Source organism: Platichthys flesus, chromosome 11 (genome assembly GCF_949316205.1).
Source record: "Platichthys flesus chromosome 11, fPlaFle2.1, whole genome shotgun sequence".
In the NCBI taxonomy this organism is placed as follows: Eukaryota; Metazoa; Chordata; class Actinopteri; order Pleuronectiformes; family Pleuronectidae; genus Platichthys; species Platichthys flesus.
The window spans coordinates 8,354,778-8,376,565 of record NC_084955.1 but is presented as its reverse complement, the minus strand read 5'-3'; the positions used below and the strand labels follow the sequence as shown (position 1 = coordinate 8,376,565).

At 41.2% G+C, this 21,788-nt stretch overlaps 1 protein-coding gene across 2 annotated transcripts; it reads right to left on the bottom strand.

Annotated features, from left to right (window-relative positions):
* Positions 1-7,675: 7,675 nt before the first annotated feature.
* On the bottom strand, positions 7,676-21,553 carry pomgnt2 (protein O-linked mannose N-acetylglucosaminyltransferase 2 (beta 1,4-)). Of its 2 annotated transcripts, none has more exons than XM_062400155.1 (2): positions 21,277-21,553; positions 7,676-11,228 (listed from the first exon to the last, which is right to left on the bottom strand). In XM_062400155.1, the coding sequence occupies exon 2, from the start codon at positions 11,152-11,154 to the stop codon at positions 9,352-9,354; it is 1,803 nt and encodes a 600-aa protein (XP_062256139.1). In that variant the 5' UTR covers positions 11,155-11,228; positions 21,277-21,553; the 3' UTR covers positions 7,676-9,351. The 2 variants fall into 2 exon arrangements, with proteins under 2 accessions (XP_062256139.1, XP_062256138.1); XM_062400154.1 differs by having other exon boundaries at positions 7,676-11,225.
* Positions 21,554-21,788: the final 235 nt, after the last annotated feature.

Sequence of the window (21,788 nt, the reverse complement as noted above, 5' to 3'; positions counted from 1 at the left end):
ATCGTTAGTTTGCGCATAACCCACTCACAGGAGCTTGTTTATTCAGTGTTCATTCTAGTGATAATAGCATTTAGCCAAAAACAACTCAGTGCTTGGAAACCACTGATGCGGAAGACAAGGATACAGCTCAGGAAGGAAACTTTTTTTTCCAGTAAATTAACTTTTTCTCAGTCCACTCTCTCCACTTGCTCATTAGCCTTTTCCCTGTGGAAAGTATTAACTAACTTTGGTGGAGTGGCAGGCTGTGAGCCACACAAATAAATTGAGTTGATAGAAACCACTTTGAGCCTTCAACTGTTTAATGCCCCAAAATTAGTCAGCCTCCAGCCAAGAGATTTAGCATTTGGGGTATTTTTATTAGATATTCAAAATAACACAAACTTAAATAGATACATCATCTTTATCCTTTAATGCAGATTGCATGCAATCAGCTGCAGCTTTAGCTCATCGCTGTCAGGCTGCAGTGAGGATTATGTGCTCCAACGTTCATGTGAGCACACAGTGTGATCCTTTGATACGGTGCTGCGGCTGTCAAGATTCACGTGGAGGAGACTGCTCTCACTGCGGCGCCCTGTCAGTCCTTCACAGGTGAGCATTACCCCCCTGCCTGCCACATATTAACGACACGCCAGCCTGCAGGACCGACCAACAGCCTGGATACCCGTGCTACAGTGACTGCTTATGGTGGGTTCCATTGCACTGTAGGCTTGATTCATGTGCTTCTCAGTCTAAGTAATATGTTCTGGGAAAAAAAGGATAATTGCAGGACTCAGGACAGAATAGCGTCTTACCATTTTGCAATTTTTTGCTGCGTATAGGCAAACAGGATGTGTTTGTGTTAACATGTACAGTATATGATATACCTTAAGTTATGTCCACAGCACAGCCCCAGTGTGTAGACACACTGACAACATGTGACCCCTTTAACATTACTCAGTCATTTGATCTGTTCTTAACAGGACAAATATTGATCAGTAGAGCTTTAAAGAGAAATGAAGCACTGCCTTCATGATGGTCACGTTAACCTTCCAGCTAATGAAGTGCTATAGGATAGAACAGTGTTAGAAATGAATATGGATTAATCAATAACTAACTGCATGAGAATAATGCTGAATAGTCTCATGGTGTGATGTGCAAAACCTGTTGACGACACCACAAGAATAATAATGTCTTCCTTTCTACACTGCGTTTTCCTATTCCCTTGGTAAAGATGATACCTGTGGTCTTTCAGTCAATGTGGTTGCAGATACATTCTTCCTATCTGACAATTTTCCTCACTTGACCTAAGTCCATGGTTAGCAAAACATATTGAAACCATCACATCTCTTTGGTTTCTTGTTCAAACAGGCCTATGAATAATGAAAATAAGCTTCTCTTCCTGTGGAACATGGGCTGCTGGGTGACATGAAGTCACCCTGTTTTGTCTGCTTTGGTTTCAGAGTCCTGGCTATTGTTGCTTGAGGAGCTGCCAACTAGGCTGGCACAGCTGGTGCTCCTGACTGATCCTGTGTCTCTGGGATGGCAGCCGGTCAACCACTGACTTCACTGTTTCCTTTAACCTGCTAAAAACTGCCCACACAGACCTCAGAACATGCGCTGATGTGTATGCATGTGTAAGAATTTTTACGCTAACAAACACAGTAACTGACTGTGGCGCCAGAACAGTTCTTTAGTTATCTTACTCTTTTGATAAAGACTATTATTTCATATCGCTGTGAGCAGCACAGTTGCAGCTTCAGACACTTGGCTACTAAATGATCATTCAATCTGTCTTGTTTGAGGTAGACGCAGAAGATACAGACACTGTAAAAAGTGTTGTTCTGGTTTTATTGACATTTAATCAAGAAGAAAGACATTTAATGTTATCAACACAAATATCTATAATGTGCTTCCAAGCAGACTCTGGCCACCCACAGGATTTTGTTAAAGTAGGTGTGACATTAGCATTCTTTATAATCTTGCATTCAACTGCAGATCATGCACTTTTCAGGAGTCAACTCTATAAAGATTCTTTGCAAACTACTGCACAGTTATGTAAAGCTTTGGTAACCCTGGAAACACATATGTGTGTCAGCACAATTACAGATTGTCTCTGAACAGACAGTTAAAGCTGCAGAGTGGTGAGTTTGTATGGCAGTAGATTAAATACATTTCAAAGTGTATGACATATTGACTATTGCTCTACAAGACACCAATTTTCTGTTCTGTCTTTACCTATTTGTCAACATTAATAACATATAATCAATGTGTCTAATAACACTAATGCCATCAATTGTACTTCTACTAATGTCCACTGTTGTCAGTTGTTTCATTGAGCTTGTTGTTGCATGAAGGGCCATGACTATAAACATGAGATGAAAGTGCTTCCTGACCTGCTGTCAGTCCCTGGGATTGAATCTGCCCTCACTGGTTGTCATTGACTGTGGTTGTCTGTGATAGATGTGTTTTCTTTTGGTGTTTTTCTAATCGGCCAATGGTTGAGTGATGCCTGCAAACTATCTGTGTCAAAGCAAGGCAGTGATTTGTGAACTATGGGGAGACCCAGCAGCCACAACACAGGTCGCCTGGTTAAAAACTGATGGATTTCCATTCAATTTACTGACACTCCTACACCCCAGAGAATGAGCCCCTTCTATTTGAGTTCTCTGTTACATTTACACCTGCGAAGCCCTCAAGCCAGATTACTAACTCTACACACAGTGATGGACCGGGGGTTCAGTGGTTAGCACCAATCTGGGTTTAAATCTTAGATGAGACAGTTAGTTTCTGTGTATCCTCCCAGGGAGTTTCTCTCTTTTTGTCTTTATATGTCAGCTTGCCCTGTCGGTGGGCAGATTGCACTGAGGTTTTCAATAGCATAAAACATTTTGATTCAATAACCCCATGATTTTTCCTGTAGATGGCAGCGCTAAGATATTCCTGAAGGGAGGGATACTCATTGAGAAATTCTGTACATCTTTCATTGACCAAATTTCTCTTAGCTAAAAGCATCCTTCTTCTCACATGATTCCTTACATTTATTTTCCACCTAACCATGTGATCATATGCATCGAATAAGCTGAGGTAATAACTCCAGTCACTCAAGGGTGTAATTTTTTTACACCAGGGAGTCATTTTTGCCAATTGTATTTCCTTTTGGCAGTCTACTTAGAAAAATAAATTATTTACTGCATTTAAAAAGCACATCATGATGTCAGACAAGGTATCAATCTCTACCACAGCGTAAGGTAGTATTCCTTATAGTAAAATATTAAAGCAGGGCAGGTCATACATGCAGAGGTGCTTTTAATAATTTAAAATATGCATGGGAGCCTGGCAGTTGGCCTAGGTTGAATCTATCCATTTTTAGAGCCCATATTTGAGACAATTTCTGTAAGAAAAGAGATATTAGTCTATCACGGTTTTTTCTGTGTTTTTTGTTTCTCTTCTCAAAGAAAATAATTTTTTTTAACTCTCACCCTGCACCTACAAAAAAAGAAGAAACATGACATGACAGAAACATGGTGACTACATTACGCCAGGAGAAGCCGGAAGAATCCTGCAGATAAATAGGACAAATATGGAATGTATAGAAAGAAAAGGAGAAGAGCAGCTGCAGCAGAGCAGCTTTCTCCAGTCATCCATCCTCATGAAGAGGTGATACCAGAGCTCAATGGAAGCTGTCTTGTTAAACAGACTTGAAACACAACATGTCCCTCAGGTGCATGTCTATAACAATGAAGAGCACTGCTATCACTCTTTCACTCTCTTACTCTCTTACACACACACCCACACCCCCACCCACACACACACACACACACACACACACACACACACACACACACACACACACACACACACACACACACACACACACACACACACACACACACACACACACACACACACACACACACACACACACACACACACACACACACACACACACACACACACACACACACACACACACACACACACACACACACACACACACTGCCACAGATAATAATGAGCAAGGGGATCTGTGTCTCTTATTCCCAGGAAGCACAGTGGAATTTGTGTCAAAATGACTGTTGGGAAATGACAGACTGTCTCCACCTGTCAGCGCCAAGGCTGCAATCACTAAAACGGCACGGCAAGCCAATCCGAGTGGAGAGCATTCATCATGGTTCCTCTGACATGAGAGCAGCAGCCTCCATGTTAAATGAGCTCTGACCATCAGGATATGCCTGTAATTTGAGAATCAATGGTGTTAGCCTTCTTCAGCATCCCCTAGACGTGAAGTGGTCTCATTTTAAGGGTTATATCTGGGTGACACGTTTAAAGATAGAAGGAAATTTTTCATTCTCTATGACAATAAAGTGAAAACTGTTTTCTTTTACGCAGTCAGTGGCTTACCTTTGCACACTCTGCCCTCCACACAGCCCTAAAGTCACCGCAAGCTTATTACCCAGATCATAGACAAGCAAAGAAAAAACACAGAGACCCAGTTCGAAGCACCGACTTACATACATTTATATGTGTGCGCTAAAAAGACAGAGAGATAAAGAGAGCGATGAAAGAAGAAAGGGAGAGAGTCAATGAGGCACAACCCTGACTTCAAACACAGACAGATTAACCTTGTACCCTTCCTCACAGCAGCACCAGGTTTCTGTGAAAAGCCAGAAACCCATCAGTGAGCCCAGGCTCCCTTTTGGAAGAGCGTGAGAGGGGAAACATCAATGTTGTCTGAATACAAAGCATATACAGAAAGACAATCCTCTGGGAAAATTCACTCATATACAGTAAGTTACTTCTCCCAGCTCCAAGAGTTCAGGCCTGATTTATTATGATGTGTACATGATGTGAACACGGTAGGAAAAAAGAGAGAGGCAAGATAATCGGAATTGTCAAGATATAAATAGAGCTGCTTGATTGTTGAGGTCAACTGAGTAAGCTGGTTGCAATAAAAGATCCAACCTAAACATAATTAACAGTATGTTTTCACCCCTAAGATGGATAAAAACATTATAGGACATTCAAATTTAACCTCTGACATTTCATTTAAACTCAAGGCAGAGATGACAGGTGAAGGAGAGTTTTGGGAAATGCACTTGTGAGCTTAGGCATAATGCATGGAACGGTAGGATCTCCTTCTGCATCAGGCCTGTACAGAAACACAAAACCCGAGAGTCCTGGATGCACTGATTCTTGTTGGGATCTCACATAGATGACGTGTTTGCTGTCTGGAAGGGTTGGGATGGGGAAAAATACACTCCACACAAGTTCTTAAAGAGAAGGTTCTACCCTTCATCCTAATGTGATACGAGCATAATAAGACTGAAGCCAATGTAATGTATTAACAGATAGTTACAAGGACGACCATCAAAACTGTCAAAAGTCTTACGTTCAATAATTTGCTAAACGATTTACAGAAATCCAATAAAGTTTCAGATAAAAATGTAAAAGATATATCTGCTTTGACCCCACTTGACTGCTGGGATTATTATGCCACAGCAGCATCAGTTGCAGCAGGTCAGCTCCACAGGAACATGTTCCCATGTGCTCATATCGTTAGGATGATTGGAAGAAGAGCCTGGCAGCCCTTGAGTTCGAGCCACGTGTTTTAAGTTTCGTGTGGTAATATATATAAAAACTTAAAATACCAACAAGCCCAATTATTAACTGTCACAGCTGCTCCTACTCCTCTGTGTTAAGTAAACCCTGGTGGAGTGCAGAGAAGGTTAATTTGATGTAATCCCATCCCTAATGATGATAAATCAACCTTAGAGGGTTTTACAAATATTCATTCTGGCAAAGGAAAAGAGGAAATTCTTCTTTCCCTCCCTTATACACTATATACACTGCACACTATCTACTTTTCTTGAGGAGTAAAAGCTCGACCATGCTCATTATCATACCTCTTATACTACTGTTTAGATTACATAATACAAATAATAATAATAATTATTGGAACAATATATTATATTTATATAGCACTTTTAACATGGCTCAAAAGCACTTTACATTGAGATTGAAAAATAGGGGTCGCTGCACGACACACTGGTAATTGAAAAGTGTTCAGAAGAGGTGGGTTCTAATCAATGCAACTATTTAAATCCTTACCAAACACAATCATGTGACCTTTGATGCCCACAACAGTCCATCTCTCAGCACTGCGGTGGGCCGCCCTCTGTCCTGCTCCTGGGAACAGGCCACTGTCATTGAGCCCACTGCTGCACATCTGCACATGTCAGGTGGCATCTTGTCTCTGTGGTTAAGCTGGCCGAAAGACCGAAAGCACTGTGGGAACTGAAGAACAGAAGTGGGCTGAGCTTGAACTGTGACTGGCCAAGTCGTCCATCATCATGGGGACAGTTCACTGCGCCGCTGGGGGATTTTTAACCTACTCACTGTTTCGCTTCTTTTTCTGGGTGTTGTGCAGTTTGACACAATGCTGGTTCCATTATATGGATAACGCAAGTTCAAACATGATTTTAAATTGTGGTCCTTGATGTGTAGCTTGACGATTAAATGTGTTAATGGAAGAGTTGGTAAGTTTTTTATCCAATTTGTTGAAATCCTCTTCAGATTGTTGAAATAAAAAAGGTATTTCTGTGTTCCTTACATGGTTGAATGAAATGATTGGCATGAGTGTCCCCCTCTTGTCACCTACCTGCCTGTGCTCTCACTGCGGAAATCAGTTGCAGTAGACTGTTGGTCCAGATCAGATTTTCTTTCTTCAAACATTCTGTCAAATAGATGTTGGGATTGGCCCCAGCCGACAAGAAGAAGTGGTTAAGCTAAAATACTAAATAAATTTGATCAAAGGATGATTGGCTGATTGATGGTTAATTGAAATCATTTTTCTCACTCTGCTGAAGACTGTCACTCCCATATCCTCTTATCAGAAACAGTTTCCAAGAACACACAAGGTTGACATGTTTGGTTTTCTCACAACACAATATACGGGAACAGCTCCTCAGTCTCATTCAGTGTGATTGTAGTTTAGAATCAGTGTCATGCTGGGGACAGTGGCTAATGGTCATTTTCTTCCATTTGATTCCAATAGTTTGGAAAGCAGAGGCCACCTTATAGCCCTTTTCATGTAAGTGGATATTATCAAATTCTCAATGAAATTAGCTACAAGCAGCTGCCATCAATGAACCTAGAGCTTCCAGGGTTTCTGGTGTGGCTAACTGCAGCAGATTCCTTTTGTATGGAGTGTAATGAATAATTGTGCCAACCCTGCATTGCCTCTGGAATTGTTTTCAGAACATGAAGCTAGCTTTCACACTCTCTGCAGCTCCAACATGTGCTCCTGGGTTTTGTTTGTTATTTCCGTTCAGTTTAACAGGTTATATCTTCTACTCAGCCATGCACTACATTACATTACAGATTTTTATCGACTTAGTAGAATCTTGTTTTCTTCTTTTTTGTAAATAATTAGAGAGATAAACGACTGTGATGATTGAAAACCATTGACGTGTTCTCCCTACTATTTTTGTTTGTCTGAACTTTGAGCCAGTTCATAACACTGTGGCACAAAAACATTAGGCACGTGTTGTGCTGGAATATCTTTTGGACAGGATTCCAATAGATCTGTTGGATGAAACCCCTTTCCCCCAAAAAAATACAGTTTTTAGCTTATTCACATATAACTAAGTTAAACATCATTATAATATAAACCAGAAAATGCTTGAACAAAACGATACATAAGAAAAAGTTTTCTTTATTCAATTTGAAAAAGAAACTCCAACTATTTGTTATGTAGAAAACAGACACGTCTATACTCTTCTTTCACTGATGTTTCCACTGAGCTCGGAAAAGTGAACACAAATCTAGCTAATGATACAAACACACACATATCTAGACCATCACATTCTGCAATCACAAACAGTGGCTCAAAAATAATCTCTTATACTTGAACTGGCAACCAGATGCATTCAAGAGGAAACAATATCAATTCAGTGAAAAACCTGGGAAAGGGACATATGGCAAATTACAAAATATTACAATGTGATATTGTAATGTTTAAAGGACCAAATCAAAATGACACTTTATTAATAATGGCACAATATAACACAATATCATTGTGGCAGTGTATTGTTTACTTGTGCCATTCCATAAACGTATGTCTTGCTACATTTCTACAACCACATTCTAACACCTCCAATTAACATGCCCAACAGTTGAATATCCTCTACAGCACAGAACCAGCAGCAAGTTGTTTGAAAATGACACAATAACAAATAAACGGCCAGCTTTGGAAATCTGATCTCCAAAGGTAGACTAGAAAATATATTAGAGGAAAGTAAACACACACCGCTGGTCATTATCTTACTTAACAGAGTTAAAGGCAGTGGAATCTTAACGTACCTTGTTATCTTGATGAAAATGCCCTTCACACAAGGCAATAAAATCCGGTGGCCCAGCAGCATACTGCTGCTAACAGGAAGGGGTCTGCCTCATAATAACTATAGCGTAGTATAATAGATTCACTTTCCAGATAAATTTATAACTGTTGCACTTGTAAATAGTTCCAGTTAGAGAAAAACATGTATATTTGCAGTTCGTAACATATAATTAAATAATTTAAAGATAGTATTGTTAAAGAGAAGTATCTTTTATCACAAAATACACCCTTAAGTATTCTGATATTGCACCGCTCTTTGTAGTCAGGGCCATAAACTGATTGATTAGAGAGAGATTCAAAAATGTACTTGACCAAAAATCCTTCACATTTTAGAGAGAGGGTTTCCAACTGCATATGAGAGATCCATAACAAGACAGAGTAATATGGCAAATATGATTGGCTGTGCCGACAGGGGAAACTTTGCTTTAGTATTGGCTAAGTTCGGAAAACAATACTGTAGGTACTTAAATAATATATAGGAAAACTAAGCCACACGGGTATCACACATACAGTAGACATTGAACAATAAAAAAATCTTCTCTCTTGCGCACCACAAAAAAATTACTGTGAAAGAAAAAGACCCAGTGTTCTGACTATTACTAAAAACATGGTATATATTATTCTGCACATAAATAAATCTGAATCCTGGTATTGTCCGTAGAGAAATGATTTAGCACTTTCGTAGGAACATGAAATACACTTTCCATTCATCAATGAAGGTTGCCATTATGTTCGGACTCTGTGCTTCAAATATTTTGAAACTCATTAAGAAGTCTCTGTGTTCTCTCTGCCGGGCAAGCAAAACATCTCTGTTCAACAACATCTGCATTTGTAAGAACAAGCCATGACATGTTCCAAACTCCTCTGGACAAAACGTATTCAAGCAGTTCACTACTCTAAATTGATTGTCTGGAACAACCATGACTCAACTTTTGAGTGAAACTGCACAGCAACAAACAGACAAGGTGTTTCTGTTAGGTCCTACACATAAGAACATCTGCAAATGGGCCCAGGAGGTTCTTGTTGAAGATGCATCTGACCCACACCAGGTAGGTAGTGAAAGGCTTAATGTTCTCTGAAAAAGTGTAGTTGTGCTGTGGAAGGATGTAAGGCATGTAGGTGTTCTCTCCTTGCTCCTGGATCCACACCTCGTACTTAACCTCTCTTACCTTCAGGTATTTTAGATTCCATGGGATCTGCCAGGATACTGTGAGTTTAGCCTCATTAGTTGTTTGTACTGTGGTCTGACATTGTGGTTCTCTGACTCGGCCTGGGTGGACTGTGCTGGCCGGCTTGGACTTCTTCAAACTGGGCTTGGTCTTCCTGCCTTCGTTGAGGACTTCCAGAAAGGAAGGGATATCCACCATAGTGTCCTGGTAGATCCGGAAAAGCCACTCTGGGTTGCGACAGCACAGGTGCCTGGGAACATCCTTACTGGCCAATATTCGCTCCTTCTCCTCCTTTTCTAAGTGAGCAATACCTCCTTGCTCCCAGGGTCTGTCAGGGTGGGTGATGGTGTTTTCCTCCTTGGTGTTCCTCCAGGAGATATAATGAAGGTCCATGCCTGGAAGGGAGGCAAGGGTTTTATAAGGTGTGTACTGCTCTGGGTTCACAGCAAAGGGGAACAGTTCCACCACAGCAGCTCCTCTGGGGAGGAACAGTGAGGTAATAAGCTGAGCTCCATGCATGCTGACTAACATGGAAGCACCACTGATCACCTGGATTATACTAGGAAATGACTGTTCCTCCAGGGATACTGTGACTACCCTCATTTGAAACTCCTGGGCCAGTGCCATAATTAGCTCTGCCTCATTAAGTATCAGCCTCGTTGTTGATCGACTGAACACAACAATGTAATCATACTTCTTCACTTTTTCCTCTTCTGTATTACCTCCATCTTTTTCTACCTCATCCGCTCTGGTGATGTTCATTTTATCCATCAGGGCCCTAGCAAACTGCCGAACCTCGTTTCCTGACACCAGAATGTTGGCCTTAGGACCCTGCGGCTGCACAAATCCATATTGGTACCAAGTGGTCATCTTGGACAAGCCCACATAAGATTTGGTAAAACACATTAGCTTGCCAAAGTTTCTGAGCTGTTCTTTGAGTAGTGGCTGCTTGCCGCTAAGAAGTCGGTAGAGGTCAAAGTGTGGACCTTCCCCCCAGCCCTCCATGAACACCAGACGAGCCTCATCGCCTAAGTCTGAATACTGTTTCATGGTATAGAAAGCAGGGAGCAAGTCATCGTGGAATACATGCATGAGGTTATCGGGATTAAACCTGTTTAGGATCAGTGTCACATCTGGTACAAACACCGGCTTGGGCATGAACTTTAAAGCTGCAGCGGGGAGCTCTAAAAAGTTGAAGTATTGGGTGTTGTGATCCTCTACTGATGACAGGTCCAGCAGGGCAGGCTGGAACCGTCTAGATCCTAGGTTAGGCAACATGACAGAGGAATTGGAGTGGAAGAATACAAACTCCTCTGCCTCAGAGCAGTAGCAGAGGTAGTCAAAGCGGCAAATGCGGTCAGTGTGCATCTTGCCAGTGCAGACCATGTGCGTGCCATGCTCCTGAAGAGCCTGCAGGGCAACATGGTAATCGATGTGGGCTTGCGACAGCTCCTGGGACTGTTGTGTCATGTGCAATTCTTCCTCCAGGAGGGCAGCATGTTCACTCAGCTTTGAATACTTCCAAAGCAAAGCCGCGACCACTGAGACCAGCAGTCCGTTAAGTAGCGCACCCACGCTCATCCTGCAGCCTGTCAACGAAGCCCGCATCACTGCTGCTGCTGAGGACCCACCTCCGGCCTCCAACTGGTCTCTGACATTTGAGGGGAGCAACGAGACATCTGCTGCCAGACAACGACAAAGGTAGGAAAAGACCCAAGAGGGTGGAGCAGAGGTGGAAAAGGGGTAGGACCAGATAGGGTATAGGGAGGGAGAGAGTAATGAAGGGAAAAGAAGAAAGCACAAGTTAAAAAACAGACTTATCATAAAGCCAACCTAATAACATATCAAACAGTCCTAATTACTAAATGTCCTTAGTGGATTCCCATTTGGAGGATTTGAAAAGCAGTGCTATGTATCTAAGCAATACAATCCAATGATTCATGACTGCAGGTTTCAGCTTTCACCTTTGGGATTTGTGGTCGTTTACCTCAGTGAACAAATGAGACATTTTCCGAACCTGTCACCCTCCCTGGATATATCAAGACAAATTACACTGTGAGGAGGTACAGAGACAGGAACAACAGTATTGCCCTCAACTCTACTCATCTGCATACTGAGGGAACAAGTGAGTCATTGAGGGATCTAAATCAAACCAACAGTGCACAGTCAACAGCTGCCTACACACATAGGCAACTAGCATGCTAAGTACTATCTGAGGGTTTAAAGTGGACATATGCAAAATGCAGTGTTTCATGTCTCATCAACATAAATGTGTCCCTGCCTCCTTGTGTTTCTACCGACCTTCAAATTTTGAGAAAAAAACATCCGCTCTCTTCATTTCATAGTCTGTTCAAATTAGTAAATCAGATCTTGCTCCCCTGTTGATGCCATTTGTGTCAATTTCAGTCTGGCATTCTGTTCTTACAACACGTTAATGGCAGAGGCGATAGGAAACATGGGATGAGATTCGCACCAACCCAAGCTGCTACTGAGTCATCCTGTGTAGAGTAATCACACTTTTGGGCTGCACTGTCAAAAATAATGACATTGGAATGCTAATATGATCACATAGGATCAACTGATTGCCGGCCCTCCACTGCTAAATTACTGCCACTGTGTTGGACACACATTATAGGCATGGTGTCCTTGTACCATGCCATATTACCCTTCCGCATGTCCTCCCTCCCCTGCTGACCTGTGCTCACTTTACATGTTTACAATGAACATCAATACAAGTCACATGTTTGTAGAACGTGAACAGTACTGAGGTTTATTTGATTCGTTTAAGAGTTTGAGACATGTATTTAAACACATTTAAAAAAAAGATTGTGCACGCTCACCTTTCTCTGCCGCACACAACACAAGACAAAACGTGATGCACACAGCCATGACATCAGGGTTAAAATGACTGGAACAATCCGGACTCATGATCTGACATTGATTAATAAGTGATGTGATTGTCAGAGAGGAGAGAAGTTCTTCCCTGCTCACTCAGGCAGTGTAGACAGACTTATCTTTAAACCTGGGTGCTGAAATGATTTATTTTTCTTTAAATGCGTTTCACAAAAAATTATAATAAAGAAAAATTGAATTGTATAATTGTGATTACAATATTCACCAAAATAATTATGATCATAATTTTTATCATAATCAAGCAGCCAATTTATAAGATATATCTATATATATATATATAGATATATCACTTTCAATTAAAGCTAAATGCCTAGAAATGACCCACACTAGCTGTTACGGAAGTGCAATACTTGGGACACTTGTAGGCACTAATCATTGAGGCAAGGTAGTTTATAGACTATATTATTCTGTTACTATCCAGTTATCCTCTTACATAATTTGCATTTTTGTTTTGTCTCCATGGCTGTGGTACTCTCTCTCTTTCCGTTCCTCCTCTGTTTTCTTGCTTGCCATCTCTGCTCTGCCGGAGCCGAGTATAGTCCCTGTGCTATTTTTGATATCCCAGCAAGTACAATATGTCGCTGCCAATTGAGTCAGTCTTTGTGATCAAGCTCAGTGAGACACATGGGCTACAGCTGTTGCAGAGTGGAGACAATGCAAACTGAATACACAGGCTTAGAGACATGGCCCCATCAACCCTGTGCTTGCCTTCCTAAACTGGCTCCCTGTTAAATTTCATATAAAATTAAAATTGTATTACTCGATTTTAAGGCCTTAAACAACCTCACTCCTACATACCTCTCGCATTTAATGACGTAGTATTTGAAATCATGACCACTGAGATCTGTGAATTGAGCCAACCTAAACCTTACCTTGGACTTTTAACATCTAAGGATTATGATGAACAATGCTTAATGTGAAGATTATTTCTCAATCAATTTTTCACCATTTAAACAAAATGTGTATTCCTTCCACTCGAAAATAAGGTATTTTCTGATATTTCATTTTCTCTGATAATCTCAAAGTGCACGGTTGGGTTTTTCTTTATTGAAAAGTCTTGACTTTCCAATGCAAAATGTCTTGAGGTAATGTTTGATGTGATTTGGAGCAAAACAAATAAGTAGCAGAGAGAGCAGCAAATCCTTTAGTTGGAGAAGATGGGAACAGAGAATGTCTGTCATCTTTGCCTAAAAAACAGAACATTTAAAAAAGCTTTCTGCGGACTGAATAATCATTTCTGCTCTGTTTTAGACCTGGTCATGCTTTCAAGATCTGACAACAATTGTCAGAAACCTCCACTCTTTGTCTGCCATGTGTTTTGTAACAACCTTATTTGTATGATGGGGTCAGAGCGACCAGGGAATGAGCTGCATCTACATGACTGTAACACTACTATTGTTCAGTGCCCTGGCTTCCTTTTACATATTGATATATTTTTAACCATAAGTATGATGCCATTCTTCATTGAATAACAACACGGCAAGAGTCAAAGGCTGTCAGAGTTCCCGTCTGCCTTGCATCAGGTAGGATGTAAGAAGAGAGTGACCCTGGATAAGCAGCAAATGTTATCAACAGGGAAAAAACTCATTGCAAATAAATGGGCTAAAGCAAAAAGAAGAAATGCAGGTCTGTCTTGAAGACCAAGATTTGATCTCACATCATTCAAACATCACTTACTGTGTAAGTCAGGGAAGAAATACAAATGCTACAGTATTTCCCTTGACAAAATGCCATGGAGATCACAATGGATGTGAATTAAAGCACCAGAGACATCAGATACTTTAGCGTCCCCTTGGTGCTGACACAGCAGTCAAAATGAAGTGAAGTGAAGTGTGAAGAGGAAGCTGTTAGGCTAACATTAGGATGCATGCTCCCTCAGTCTGCAAGGACAAGGCCATCACAAGGCTCACAATGCCAGCAGTGCTGTCTAATCCTTCTCAGTGCACACTGGTTCCCACAGGGATGCATGTGAATGCCCTCTGGAGTTTCTTTGAGCCAAGACATAGAAAGCTTGGAAATGTCAAAGCCACTACAAGACACCATAGCACGCTCACATCCTTCTCATGCAGGACCCAAAAAGAGAACTAGGGCCTCATTTCTAAAACGTGAATTGGATTCATGCTCAAAGTGCACACGTGCGTGCCAATGCCCAACTGAGGGCATCTTTCTCTTCATTAGTCAAAGTCAATCGTGCATATGTGAATCTGCCTCATATCCCGCCCTTAACCATAATTGGTCAATGCAAAGCACATCATTAATGTTAAATGGCAACGCTGATCAATACTTATGGTGAATAAACGACAATCAGCCATAAGAAGTTCTTCTCTGACACATAGATCTTAGACCACAGCTCCAGAGAATCTGAATTGGCTGATGAGCCAGTCATGTCATTGCTAGGAAATCTTCGTGGTCGTTTCTATTCACCTACTCCTCAAACAGTGCCAGTGAATCACGCAGCATTACGCACATATTTATGTCATGGTATTTATCGTATTGATGACTTCAAACCTTAACAAATTGATCAGGACAATCAGTGGTATCCCGACCTCCATCCTGGGATATCATTATATCACAATAATGTTCACTGCAGCGATTTTACCCAACAACCATATGTAAACTTCAAATGGTCATGAAAAACATCATACGTGCACGGTGTTGGAAGATACTAAAAACTATTAATCGCTTGCTTCTGTAACTTAAATGGTATCTGAGTGTATTTGTTTTAAGATGTCATATCTTTACCACTTATGTTTGCTTATGGATCAGTTATGCCTCACAAGCACAAATAACACTGCTGGTTTAATGTTCATGATAGTGTGGAACAATCATTTGGCTTCAATTCACCACCTCAAATCTACATCACCACTTTCCCATCTTCCAAATATTTTAATGCACGGGTCAGAGTTGGACACGTTTTCAGATCTTTCAAATCCCATTCAAACACAGCAGCTAAAATGAGACCCCAGGACATTATTTGCACTTTTCTACATCAAAGCCTGCTTCAGCTCTTGTGACTGTCCAATTTGCTCATGCAAGCTCTATTTTGAGGCGTTTTATCTGATCAGCATTGCCCTGGAATAAAAATTTTAAAATTAGGAAAAAGGTGGCAGCAGTTACTATTATAATGAAATGTGAACATAATAGTCCAGCACAAGATCTATATTCTATGAATGGGTATGTACAATGTTAAATAGCCCACTGATTCTGTGTCCAGGTATCTAAATCGGACACTTCCTCCATCCAGATACAGCAAACCACGTTGAGGTTGTGCTTTGCCTCCATCTGTCAGACACTACCAACACCTGTGCCCCCTCATCTTGTATTACACAAGTCTACCAAACCTAAGTTTGACTCAATTACGTGAATTTGGGAAATTATGTAAATCAACTCTACTATTGTGGTTTTGGATTTTTCTATCATTTTATATACCTTCTTCACGGACAAGACACTTCAGACGTCTTCCACAGGACACACATCTACACAGAGCTGTAGTGTGTAGTTGTTTGGTGTGAATTATTAGTGAGCTGCGTGTTTATACTGACAAACACAGGAATTCCTCCTATCGCAACACTGTGACGAATGTCGGTCACCAACAATGGGCAACGGCATCGTCCATCAGCCCAAACTTGACCGTCACGTCTACTTGACCATGTTTATATAAAATCCTCATCATTCTAAAAAATAAAATCTCAAAGACCGCCATGCAAGGTGGAGTGTCTGTCACTCAACGCTTTCTCAGTGCTGCCTTCAAGGCCGCTACTGATGCTCAGGCTACCCCAGTGTTACTGGTTAGCATATCTGTGTGCTCTGGAGATAATAAGCACCCCAATGATGCGGTGGAAGGCGGCACAGGGCAGACTGGAGAGCCTTCTGAATTTTAATGAGAATCCTGGAAAGCCGAAGCTAAGGGGGCTGTGGGAGGGCAGTGGCAGCAGTAGTCTTGCGTTGAAGCTGCTCATTTGTGCCCTGGTTTAACCATCCCCCCATATTGGAGGTAACCTTCTCTCTTTCTCTATATTTCTTCCTCCATTTCCTCCCCTTTCAAATCAAATCAGAGAGCCCTGGCCGGCCTCTTCAAAAGAGGAATTACAGAGAGAAGATAGCAATATCAATATAGTCCTTGTTCTCCCTCCCGCTACCTGCTTGTTTGATATCTGATCTCTTCTGGCTGTGATGATGCCTCCTTCTCCATTGTCGTCTTTATTCCTGGACCAAATGTGGCCCGTCAGCTTTGATCAAGCTGCTTGGAACTCAGTGTGACACTATGGAGAAATAATGGCCCAACCACAGAGTCTCACACCCTTTATTTCCCTTTGCATCTCTTTCCCAAACATGCTTGCACACACACACACACAGAGAGTTTTGTTACATAAAGGTAATGACATTCAGTCGGGTGGTGAAAAATGGGCTAGCTGCTTCACAGTGACTGGCAGTGATTGTGGTAAAATGCCCTTGGTTCTCTCGTTAAGACGCATCACATGTCTGACTACTCTTCTGATTGATAGCCTGCTATTCAGTAATATTGTTTTCATCTTTTGCTATATTGTTCTCTACGAATGACCCTCTCTGCAGTCTGGAATAGACCGTGGACCAAGACTGTGCACTGCATCTTGTCTCTTCTCACAAGAGGCACATGGGAATCTGAGGCTAATGTGGACGACCTGCAGAATGTGCATGTTGCTGTGGAAGTGACAGGCAGTCAAAGAGGAACAAATTGAGAAGGACGTCCCCTAAAAAAACCACCGCACAGCACTTCAGCATTGCCTCAGGACAACAGGCAATATTTCAGAGAGAGACCGAAATAGAATAGGATGGCCGGATGTACACATGAAGATATCTGCATGAGCTCTAAAGATGCTGACACCATCCATTTCAGAAACTTGGGTAACCTGAGAATTGGGAAAGATTTTCATCCTGTTCAACTCTCTGTGGGAGACAGAACCTCTTGTGAGGTCTGCTGGCTTTTAACTACCCTCAGGGCATATATATTCCAATCTGGATATTGACTCATGAGCTTGGGGTTAGTTGTACATATGGTATATAAGTCAGAAGAACACCACTGCGAGGAAAAGGAAAACATGGGCGCTAATATTAAGGTATGAAGGTGTCTAGAAGCCCCAAGGACTATCAATTAAGCAAGCTAGCAGGCCGGTAATGCAGGATATTAAAATCAATATCACTCTTACACAGACAGAAAAACACAATGTGACTACAGTTACAACATATTAAGCCCACAATTAAAAATAACAGGTGACCCAAACTGAGGGAAGTGCTTTCATGTAGTATCTTTCCGTTTTGAAGACAAAATACGAAAAGTAACTGGTTTATTATAACTATAAATCTAGTTAACTCCAATTGTATGAAGCAGTGCAAAGTTGACTTTGCAACCAGATATGTCCCCCACAGTAGTCATCTATTAGTATAAAAGGGTTCCCACGCTTGCCTTGAAAAAAAATTCCATGCTACCTCCTGATTTTCCAGGTACCATATTAAGTAATGATCTATAGGCCCCTGAAGCTTTCCGCGCCCCCCTCCCCACACAAACACAACCCCATAGGACACCTGACTACTAACTTGAATTAAAAGATGTGCCAGTCAAGTCTACATTGTAAATGCTTAGAGATTATGTCTTATTGATATATCAATGCATGAAATAATGCAACAATCTAACAATCTAACAATTTATTGAACGGGAACTTTGAGACACATGAGCACTGGGATTGATATTTGTTCTCTCTTCCACTCCTCTCCTATCTCATCCTGTCCTCTTCTCTCCACACCTCCCCTCTCGTATCCGCTCCTGTCTTCTCTTCCTACTCTTCTCAACTCCTCTCCACTCTTCTCCCTTTTCCTCTGTCATCCTCTACTCTTGTATCCTCCTCTTTCATCTTCTCCCCTCTTCTCTTCCTCATCCTGAATCTACAGCGTGTCATTGTCACTCACTCCTGTAATGCATCACACATTTGAGATTATGAGTCTTACGTAGAAGAGGTAATATGCCTACCCTTACTCTGTAAAAGCTTTTGTAAATCAAACTAATGAACCTAAAAGGAAAAACATAAGGCTTGTTCCCCTGTGGTTCCTCAGTACAGCAACCTCAAAAATGTCTCACCCCAAATGTTCCTATTTAGTAGTATAATTTTTTTAAAGAAAAAACGAAAAATCACAAAATAGCTAAAAGTAGATATAAGAATGAATGTTACAAAATTGATCAAGACTAGACTGGTCATGTCAACTAGTATAGAAGTAATGTCACAGCCTAATGTGAAAATGTATTGGTAGTTAGCTAGCAACGCAAGCTAGCCAACACTAGCTAGTTAGTTAGCAAGCTGAATGTTGGCTAGCAAGATTGCACTGCATGTGCTTGCTAACCATCATTAATGAATCCAAATTCAAAACAAACTCCCCTAAATTGGGTGAATAACACGGTTTTAGAAAAAGTCAATGAGTGAAATTAATATGGGGATCGAACATAGTTCTAGTATTTTAAAAGCAAGGTAAAAATTACGTCAACAATTCTAGTGTAAGCTGAAGCTAGCAAGTTACAGCTTGCTAGCTAGCAAGATTGCACAGGTTACTAACTAACGTTGATAAACCCAGGTTTATCACACAGTTGAAACACAGCTTCTTACATTTGAGGATAAACTTGCATAAGAAGTTTCACTGTAGATGTCAAGGCTCCCGTGTTGGCTGGGAAATGCATGTATTTGAGCCTTCTATTGAGATCGCGAGTAATGTTTCTCGGTTATTATTCCCGAAGTCCACCAATCCGAAACTATACTTTTAAAGTCCATATCACCAGGTTGCCTCATCAAATTCCAACATCCAATACACCAGATAGGATGCCAAGAGCATGTTCTACAACATGGGATCATCCATTTCTATCTGCAGTAAGAGCTGTTCACATGTAAAGGGTTTTTATAAACTTATCTTAATTCTGTGCTCAATAGTTTCATTTTATTACTATTTTACACATCATCCAATACAATTTTCCAGGATAACTGTTTCAATTTCCATGTAAGTGTTCACTTTTGCTCAGTTTCCATGACTTTTCCAAACCTGGAAAATGAAAAAATAAATTCCATGTTTTCCATGGTTTCCAGGTACCGTGGGAACCATGTATAACACCCCCCCCCCCCCCCCCCCCCAATGTTTCATAAAGTGGTACATTTGCCAACCACACAGACAAAACCCAAGAGAAGTGGAGCTGGGTGTAGGTTTCTAATTGGAAAAACTAATTAAAAAGCATTTTGTGGGAACATGTTTTAACAAAGAAGCAGAAACAACCTAAAGTGACAACAGCCTGTTCTGCTGTGGTCTGAACAGGCCTGAAGATTTGATGAAAAACACTTCAGCTCATCCTAGAGCCTCATAAGCTCTGATCACTGAAAAAAAGCATAACATTCCCTAAAAGAGTGTGCATTTTAGATATGGCACATTCTGTTTTCTAACAACCACTGAACCACATACTGTGTGAGTGCATCCGCTGTGACACTTTGAAAAGCCATGCAAGTCAATTCTGCTCCAGTGGCCACTGGCCAGAGGAGATGGAAACACATGAATATCAGTTATTCACAGAGGGTGGTCCAAACTCATTTTATCCTGCACGTGTCAGCATTTAGCTTAAGAAAGAAAAAATTCCCCCAGATTGGATCTGAATAATTCCTAAAGTGAAGAACAAAAATGCAGACTACAGTTCCAATACAATGTGAAGAGCTGCAGGCCTGTAACAGAAGACCCTGTTAAACATCCATACTGATTTCTGACATGAAGTAGAGAAGGAAAAACAAAGGAAACAGACAGGCAGGAGTATGTAAATTGATTTAAAATAAATACATCTTCGGATTTCAACAGATTTCTGAGTGTTTGTCATTCCTATTTATTTTGTCTGCGTCAAAGAAGTCACTGACTAGTACAACAAACTCCAGGGAGATAAAATAACATGTCATCTGGGAGCTGACTGACTATAAATAACATACAGGCAGCATTTATGGTGTTTTCATTTTCAAAGCATTGGTGTCTCATTGTGGAAAGGACACAAGGATGCTAGTTAAAGCAAGTCAACCTGTGAGCCTGTTTAAATTGCTTAAACTGTTCAGTTGGCACAGGAGAAGTAAATTAATCAAATAAAAAAGTGACTATTCTTGGATTTGTGACCTGAAACCCTTATTTACATTAACACTGGGGAGCTGGATACTGGAGTGTCTTCTCAAACTTATTTTAATGCGACTTAATTTGTGCATTACAGTTCTGCTGTATTGGTAAGATCCGCACACACACAGTTGTTACTATGATCAGTCTGGTGAAAATAATATTACTAACAGCTGTGTTGTGGAATAAATGTTGTATTCTTCCTCTTTTCAAATAAAAAATGTTTTTCATTTAAATGCTGGTTTCCATAGATGGTCATTAACTGGAGGTCATATTCTACCCTCCCTGCTGTCCTCCTCATCCCTGTCTAGAGCTGGAATAGAACAGGCATTGAAATTTCGTTGATTGAAAACGAGTTGAGCCATTTTAAAATGTATGCAAATATTCTTTATAAATCAAATTGATATGATAAATCTGGACATACCAATTCTTTCAGAACATGCAGTGGTGAAACAGCAGCAGGAAAATCCACTTTCTTCAAACCTACATGCATGAAGTTATTTGCTATATTTTTAGACACATGTAGAATGGTATTGAAGCGGCTGGACACGCTCCTTCCTGTGAGGTGTCAACATCTGCAAAGTCCCATGACAGTGAGGCTGAGATGTGGATACAGGATCGATCCTGAGAGCCGGATCCACACAGATACAATGTGATCTGTCTTACCTGAGGTGTCGGTGAAAGGTTGTTTCGTCAGTGAGTGTTAGCTGCTTCAGGCAGCACCAGCGGCTCAGTGTGGAGCAGTCAGGGTCTGAACAGGGGCACAGACGAGGAGAGGAAGGAACAAGACGAACACCAGCGGACCGATGGGGCTGATGGATGGAAAACACCGGCGGGTTCAGTCATTGGAGCCTCCACACTCCAGCCGGGGCTGCTCGGTGTTGTTTCCGCGCTAGCCGGGCTCTGTCAGCGGCAGAGAGAGGAGCTGTGCTCCGCTCCGTTGTGTCCTGTCTCCACCTACCGCCGAGGCGAAGTCGCGCGCCCTCCTCTCGCGATGACACCAGTGGTCACGTGTGCAGCTGACGCGAGACAGAGAAGAGCTTCTGATCGTTTTCACAAGAACACATCACTGTGTGAAGCCACTCTAATAAATATGTACTGTAAATGTAAACGTATGTTAGCATTGGCTTACCAATGATAATCCAGCAGTCATTAACGTTTTGTGATATATATATATA